At 39.2% G+C, this 9,049-nt stretch overlaps 1 protein-coding gene across 1 annotated transcript; it reads left to right on the forward strand.

Moving 5' to 3' along the window:
• Positions 1-6,561: 6,561 nt before the first annotated feature.
• On the forward strand, positions 6,562-8,139 carry LOC138909084 (uncharacterized). The gene has a single exon (XM_070200183.1). It carries the CDS (start codon positions 6,562-6,564, stop codon positions 8,137-8,139), a length of 1,578 nt encoding a protein of 525 aa, XP_070056284.1.
• The last annotated feature ends 910 nt before the right edge of the window (positions 8,140-9,049 follow it).

Consider the following 9,049-nt stretch of genomic DNA (forward strand, 5'->3'; position numbering starts at 1 on the left):
CCCTATTTCGTTAAAACATGTACCATAGCTCATTTTGAGCACATTTCTGATATTCTAGAGTGAGAGAGAGAGTTATTAGAGTGAGGGAGCAACCTTCAACCTATTATCCATCAATTCTTTCTCAACCATTGAGGATTAACAAATGAAATCTTCACCCTAAAGGTAAGAATTTATGTCCTAGCTCTCAATTTCAAAATTTTACAAAAATGGGTTAAAAGATAGTTCAGTCCATATTCGGTGTGGGCTACGTTTTTCATATGATCTCCTCTTATAAATAGACTAAAAAATCAAACAAAATTTTTTAAAGAAGAATAAATGGGTTTATATAAAAAAGATGCTATAAATATTCCGAAATAAGTATAAATAAGACAAAGGAGTTTTCAGAATTTTATTTTTTTGATCATAAATAATCGCTTCCAAGCTCGAAGTACCATTTGTACAAATAAGAATCCCGATTTTGACCATTATTTTCATATCCGTAATAGTGCGAAAAGAAGGCCTGGCTTAGAAAGACAAATATTGGGTGTGGGGGTTGTTATCTTGCATGCATGTGTTATCAAAGAATGTGGGAAGGTTGTGAGCTAAAAATGGTAGAGAATGGGTTGGGGAATGATGGAATCCTCCATAAAATGACCTTGAAACCTTAATGCACACCTAGTGTTTGATAAAATGCTCAAATGAGCTAGAACCATGATTATCCTCCTAATTTTTAGTTCAATTTGTTATATTTCTAAAATAGATCGAAGTTGCTAAGAATTCTGAAATATTTTAGAGTTTAAGGAACCTAAATTGAGGTATGTTGGCTAAACTCTTCTTTAAGAATTGGAACCCCAATATCCTTGTAAGTTCCAAGATATTTATTATAAGTTGAGTATTCTGAATAAGTTTTGTGATAGAGATATATGTTTAATTCGTGTTTCAAATGCTCTCATGATATTGTATTATAAATTGAGGATGTGTTCCAAACTATGGATTGTGTATCTACGTGTTATGATTCCATGTCGTGATTTATGTCGAAAACTATTTTGCCAAATTGTGTAGAGATTGTGATTGGGGTTATACCTCCACCCGCATATATTGGGGTAAGGCGGCAGGGCAGCTTTGTGTATGATTTTGGTATTGCTGTTGCACCACCACCCACATATATATATTGGGGTGAGGCGACATGGCCACTTTGTGTAGGTATTGGTGTCATTGATGCAGTTCCACCCGCATATATTGGGGTGAGGCGGCGGAGCCGCTTTGTGTGAAAATGGATATTGTGTTTACACCTCCACCTGCATACATTGGGGTGAGGCGGCAGGGCAGCTTGAGTAGAGTTTTGGTATTGTGTTTACACCTCCACCCGTATATATTGGGGTGAGGCGGCGGGATCGCTTTGTGTGAAAATAGTTACAGAGGATCTCATCTTAAATTCTATAAATGTTAATGACTGCTTTTGATAAGCTTGCTTTGGTTTAAACGGCTATCTATGCTATTTTATTGTTGCCTTGATTTATCATATTCATACTGTATTTTCGAGTTCTTAAATTGATGTTTGATTTTCATACTAGTACTATTCGACATGTACTAACGTCCCATTTGTCGGGGGTGCTGCATCTTTAATGGATGTAGGTGGTTCCATAGCGGAGAATACTGACCAATGATAGCAGTGCTTATTCTTCCCAGCTGACTTGGTGAGCCCCATCTCATTCTGGGGTTGTGCATCTTTTGTTTCTTATGTATTTTTAGGTATAGCCAGAGCCTTGTTGTCGGCACCATCTTTACTCTCTTCTGTATCTTTAGAGGCTCCGTAGACACTATGTGGGTTGTATATGGGTGTTAGAAAGGTCAACGGATCATGTTGTGTTTTGGGCTCTTGTTCCGCTCAGTCATAAGGATGTATGTATTTTGAAACTTAACAATGATGTAACAAAATGAAATGACTTAGTAATGTATATATGTATGAACTTTCTACTGCCTAACTAATGAGAGCATGCCTTCTCTGGAGGTGAGTCGGGTAGATAGTGTCTAACAGGCTTGCTCGATCGGGTCCACTCGGTTAAGCGCCGGTCGCGCTCCCCGAGGTTGGGGCGTGACATTAAAAATATATATGGGTTAAAAATTGGAGCCTCATGCATTAAAGTGAGCACGGATTAAAAATATTGGAGTCCTGCGTCAAAATTGAACAGGGTTAAAAGTGGAGTCCATGCATTAAAAGTAAGCATGAGTTAAAAATAGTAGCCCATAAGTACGGGTTAAAAATGATTATTATTTTTGTATATGCAACAACATGATTCTCGAAAATGTGGTTGAACATTTATCTCCACATGTAGTACTCTGAGTATTTTTTTTTTTTTGGATAAAAAATCTTTAGTATCGTCAAATTGAGTTGCTTAATCTGAATTCGTCTTGAACATGTCTTCAACCTCGCATCGAACCACTAGCTCTGATACCACTTGTTGAGATCGAAAATAATAAGGCATCAAACGGAAGCTAACAATATAAACTTTGGTGATGATAAATCTGACAATAAAGAATATTATACTAAAAGATGTAAAATATACTTTATATGGTTTGGTCAATTGATCTACATATGAGAAGCTAATATAAAAATATAAAAAAAAAAAAGCTATCGAGAGAATAATCTCTCCATAAAAAAACTCTCTTAGGAACTACATTGTGGATGCTATTGTTTATTGTTGTGTGTGAAGGATAGATTCTCAATATATAGAGGCCACAACCTTTTCCTCCAAGAAAAGGATCCGTCAAATATGAAAGAGATTTATATATTTCTTTAAGAAAAAGTAAACAATAATGATTAATATTTTACCCTTCCTTCAAGTAAAATAATAAATCCAAATAATGTAAAGAAATCAGGACAAATTCCTAACAAATTATCGTACTGTAAATATTCTTTAATTATAGAATGGTAGTTTTGCAAATATCTTTTGGAACATAAATTTATGTTCCGTGACGTTTTAGAGATAATCATACCTTTTATATAATCAGCCCCAATGGCTAACGTTTAATATAGATATCTTGCCCTTTGTGGGCCCTTTCTTTCTCATATCATTGTCACGATGTGCCTTTTACTGGCTATAGCATATACGATACAGTACTTGTAGGCATCTAAATTTTATTGGATTTAAATCCATAAAATTATTTAGACTATATTTTTAAATTCAAGATATATTAAATCAAATAAATTTATTGGGCTAATATAATTGGATTACAAGTCCAATATATATGAATTAAATAAATAAGTTTTAATCCATTAGGCTAGCCCATTTAATTGGGCTAAAGTGATGAGCCCGCTTCATTAAGCCCAAGATGCCATCTTCCTAGAGGCCCAGTTCGGTGCCACGTGTCATATGACGTGGCACACCAAGTCAAGCGAAAGAGCCAATAGGATCATGCCACGTGTCAAAATGATAAAGTATGCCAAGTCACATTAAAAGACCAATGAAATCACGCCACATGTGCAAGTGACGTGTTTTGGACAATCAAATACGGCCTTGTCACACTTCAATTTGATTGGTCGGAAAGAGTTTGTTCTTATCATAAATCTTCCCTCCCACAACTATAAATAGGGGTCTTCATAACCCAGAAAAGACACCAGAAGTTATAACAAGAAGCAAGAAAGAGCTCGTGGATCAAACACTGCAAATTCCTCCGCAAGTTTCAAGTTCAAGGAATCAAGTTTCAAGTTCAAGCAATCAAGTTCAAGTTCAAGCAATCAAGTTCAAGCTCAAGAACGAAGAACAAATTAAGTTCAAGCTCAAGAACGAAGAACAAATCAAGGTCAAGTTCAAGCAACCAAGCTAAAGCTCAAGAACAAGACCATCATTCGTGGCGAGAACTACATATTTAAGATCAAGCTCAAGGGCTCTTGAATTTATTTACTATTAGAAAAAAGAGTCAGATGATTCATAGAGATTGTAACACTCAAATATTTGAAATAAAATACTATGATTATTGCAATATTTTTCGGTCTTGATTTTATTTCATGATGCAATTTATTGTCTATAAATTTTGGCACACCCGGTGGGACAATCTCTACCTCTCATCTCAACTTTTCAATCACCAAAGTTCAAGAACATTGAAATGACTTCAAAGAAAATCAACTCCGGTTCAACTTCCACCAAGGCTGTTAATTCCATGTTCTATGTTGATGTTACCTTTGGAAGCTTTGGACCAGTTACGAGGAGCAAAGCAAGCTCGTTAGGACAACAAGCACCCAAGTGTCGTCCACATCAACCCCTGTTTTCGGATCTTCATCCTCAAAAGGAGCAAGATCTTTCACAAATGCACCCAAAGGAGGAAGCGATGTTGCTAAAAAGATCAAGAAAACTCTTGCTCTACTTGACCTCTCCGGATCCAAGTACTCTGCTGTGAAGGAAGATGATGATGCTTCAAGTGCTGGATCCTCCCCACTTACACCACATAGCGTGATCCAATCAAGGATCAACCTGTGTGAAAATCCATGTTACTCTCCATCGTCCACGACAATCATGCAAGCCATGGTGACAAACACTTCATCTGTGGAGGAGCAGTTGGCAAACTTGACGGAAGCAATCGCTGGCTTGACCAAGTGCATGCAAAATCAAGATGCTAGAATCGACAAGCTAACAGATAGGGTGGGAATATTGATGGAAGAAGAATCCACCCATGCACCTGGCAAACTCTCAGAAGTTCAAGAGATTGATCCTCCCCCACGAGAAGTTGCATCCACTAAGGAAATTCCAGTCTCTTCGGAAGGGATGATTCCAATCAATCAACTAAAGGAGTTCATTGAAGGGACTATAAAAAACAAATATGAAGTCGCTTCCAGGTCCTCTTTTACCAACCCAAAGCCGTACACTTCAAGGATCAATATGTTGAAGATGTCTGCTGGCTATCAACCTCCAAAATTTCAATAGTTTGATGGCAAAGGCAATACAAAGCAACATGTGGTGCACTTCGTTGAGACATGCAATAATGCTGGGACTTATGGAGATTACCTCGTCAAGTAGTTTGTCCGCTCATTAAAAGGAAATGCTTTTGATTGGTATACGGACCTCGAGGCTAGATCTGTTGATAGTTGGGATCAACTAGAGCAAGAATTCCTCAATCGCTTTTATAGCACGAGACGTACTGTGAGTATGATAGAACTTACAAATACTCGTCAACGAAATGGTGAACCAGTTATCGACTCTATCAATCATTGGAGGAATGCAAGCCTCAACTGCAAAGACATGCTTAGTGAAGCTTCAGGCATAGAGATGTGCATCTATGGCATGCATTGAGGATTTTGCTACATCTTGCAAGGTATCAAGCCTAGCACATTTGAATAACTTGCAACTCGTTCCCATGACATGGAATTGAGCATGGCCTCTGCTGGAAATGAAAGGTTGCCCATCTATGAACCTCGCAAGGGAACGACAAGCAAGAAGTCAGGAAGTGGGGCAAGTTCGTACCCAAGCCTGAAAGCAAAGAAGCTATGAATGTCAACACATCACCTATAAAGTTCACGACAAAGGTGAGCAAGAAGCAGAGTATGAAATCCACTTCTTTTCAAGATAAGCCAAGCGAAAAGTTGACTCTAAAAGAAATGCAAGAGAAAGAGTACCCATTTCTAGATTCTGATGTGCCAGCTATTTTTGAAGAACTCCTCGAGTTAAATCTCATTGAGCTTCCGGAGATGAAGCGACCAAATGAAGCTGGGAAAACAAATGACCCAAATTGCTGCAAATACCATCGACTTGTAAGCCACCCTCTGGAGAAGTGCTTTGTCTTCAAGGACAAAGTTATGGACTTGGCTCGCGAAAAGAAGATCGTGCTTGAAGATGAGAAAGCAAGCGCAAACCAAGTATCTATCAACTTTGGCTCATTCAGTCCGGATGAATTATGTGGTTTAAAGAAAGTAAAGATGAAGAATTACCGGAGAACGACAAAGCTGAAGTCAATAAACCTGATGATGATGAAGGTTGGACGTTGGTGACTCGTCGTAGGTACCATAGAAGGAGCCCACGAAAATAATCAGTAGAAAACCCAACAAGGAAAATGATGGTAAAAAGACCAAGGAGATGGAATCTGGTTAAGCACTTAAAGAAAGCAAAAGTGGAGGTGCACCACTCCCAAAAGCCACAAAATCTAGTGACCTTGGAGGAGTGTTTACCAAGTTGGTTCTGCATGAAGATTTCCCATGGGGGTATCGATGACTCTTGTTGCCATGCTGACGAAGGGAAAGAAAAGAGTGATGACATACCGTTGGCAACATCTTCGGAAAAGCTCATCGAGTCCACTCCTCAAGAAGTTAATGCTTGTGAGGAAAAAGTCACATTCACAAATGATGATCTTCTGCTAGGTGACACTCTTCATAACCGCCCATTGTACCTGGTTGGCTATATGTGTGATGAAAGGGTAAATCAAATTTTGGTTGATAGAGGATCCTCAGTGAATATTTTTCCAATTCGCACTATGAAAGAACTTGGTATTCCCATGAACGAACTCTTAGAAAGTCGTGTAATGATCTAAGGATTCAACTAAGAGGGGCAAAGAGCCATAGGCACTATCAGGCTGGAAATCATCATTGAAGATATGCAATCAAGTGCATGGCTGCATGTGATCGATGCAAAGACTTCACACAACGTCTTGCTTGGAAAGCCTTGGATACATGAGAATAAAGTGGTTCTATCTACCTACCATCAATGGTTGAAATACTATGAAGGTGAAGTCGAGAAAAAGATAATTGCTGATGATGAGCCATTCACCGAGGCTAAGTCACACTTCGCGGATGCAAAGTTATACTTGAAGAACCGCATTGTGAAGGAGCTAAAAGTCGATGATGTCATGAATGACAAGGATGATGAGTTCACGGCTAAGAGAGCTGAGGTGGTTGCTGATAAAACCAAAGCTATTGCTGAGAAGGTACACCCCAACCCAAATAAGTTTCATAAAGGGAACATTTTGTCTCACGGCACGAAAGTAACTCCTTCGCTCCAATATGTCCCTAAAAAGAAGAAAGAAGAAGGTGAATCATCTAATATCCAAACTAACATGCTAAAGGGGTTAACTCTTCAGGTCAAACGAATTGAGGCAGTAAAGTCATCCTCAATGCCGCTTGTAAGGCTTGTTGCCCAAAATCGTTTGCAGAATATGGCACTCCTTACAAAGCGAATAGATGAAGGTTTGGATCCTAACACTTACAGGCTATTTGAAAAGGCTGGATACAATCCTAATGAGTCGTCAAAGTTAGCGAATCTACCATCAGAAGCTATGACGAGACAACCACGTGAAGGTTTAGGATACAAGCAACTGTCACCAGTGCGCATCTCCATAAGAAGGGCGAGCATCAATTATATCACTGTAGAAGATGAATCTGCCACTTCTAACAAGCCTTTTGTCTTTGATCGACTTGGAAAATCAACTGTGAGGACTTCCGTGTTTGAGAGATTGGGTCCATTAAAGAAGGAGAACAAGTTCCAGAGAAATTTTCAAAGCATAAGAACACCCGCTTTGCCCAAAATCCAGAAGATCTCTAAGGATTTCCAAAGTTTGGTTCCTTCTAGAATGAGGCGACAAACAAAACTTGTGGTTTCATATAAAGAAGTACTGAAAGTAAAGCCATATATTGTCGCCTACACTAAGGAACATGACAAAGATGAAGAAAGTGTGGGTTCTTCGTATCATGTTATTGTACTAGGCGAGAATGGTGTTCCATCTTCAATGGAGGATAATACAGAATTGGAGGATGTTTCACCATGTTATCACATATCCTTCAACGATGGGGACCCTCAAGAAGATGAAGATGCAAAATATGCTCCGCCAGAACTTGAAGCAAGGGTGAAGGTAACAATTGATGCCTTAAAAGAAGTTAACCTTGGCACTGATGAAGAACCAAGACCCACTTACCTAACTGCTTTACTAAAAGTTGATGAAGAAAGCACTTATATTGAGTTACTTAAGGAGTTTAGGGATGTCTTTTCTTGGAGTTACAAAGAAATGCCTGGCTTGCACCCTAAAGTAGCAGTCCATCACCTTGTGGTCAAGAATGATGCTCGTCCTATTAAGCAAGCTCAAAGGCGCTTTAGGCCGGACTTGGTTCCCCTGATTGAAACCGAAGTTAACAAACTCATTGAAGCTCGATTTACTCCGGAAGTTAAATACACAACGTAGGTTTCAAGTATTGTCCCTTTAAGGAAGAAGAATGGCCAGATTCGAGTGTGCATCGACTTCAGGGATCTCAACAATGTGTGTCCCAAAGATGAATTCCCGCTTCCTATTCCAGAGCTGATGATCGATGCAACTACTGGGTATAAGGCAATGTCATTTATGGATGTTTCGTCAAGCTATAACCAAATTCGCATGGCACCAAAAGATGAAGAGCTTACTGTATTTTGCACCCCCAAGGGTATTTATTGTTATCAGGTAATGCCTTTTGGCTTGAAGAACGCTAGTGCTACTTGTCAAAGGGCTATGCAGAATATTTTTGACGACCTTCTCCACAGAAATGTCGAATGCTATGTGGACGACTTGGTGGTAAAAACAAGAAAGAGGGGCGACCACTTGAAAGACTTAAGAATGGTGTTTGAGTTGCTCCGGAGGTACCAACTTAGGATCAATCCATTGAAATGCGCCTTTGGAGTTACTTTCGGAAAGTTCCTTGGTTTCATTGTTCGACATCGAGGGATTGAAATTGATCAAGCCAAAGTAGATGCAATCTTGAAAATGCCTGAGCCTCGAGATATTCACGAATTGGAAAGTCTGCAAGGAAAGTTAGCGTACCTTAGGAGATTCATCTCAAACCTAGCTGGGAGGTGCCAACCATTCAGTCGCCTTATGAATAAAGGTGTCCCTTTCAAATGGGACCAAGCGTGTAGCAATGCCTTTGAGAGCATTAAATCCTACTTGATGAAGCCTCCAGTTTTGGCAGCCACTATACTTGGAAAGCCGTTGATACTATACGTTTCACTACAAGAAAGGTCTGTTGGAGCGTTGTTGGCCCAAGAAAATAGTGAAGGGAAAGAAAACTCCCTTTACTACTTAAGAATGATGATGAAACCAAACGAGCTGAATTATTTGCCAA

This window comes from Nicotiana tomentosiformis, chromosome 1 (genome assembly GCF_000390325.3).
Source record: "Nicotiana tomentosiformis chromosome 1, ASM39032v3, whole genome shotgun sequence".
Lineage (NCBI taxonomy): Eukaryota > Viridiplantae > Streptophyta > Magnoliopsida > Solanales > Solanaceae > Nicotiana > Nicotiana tomentosiformis.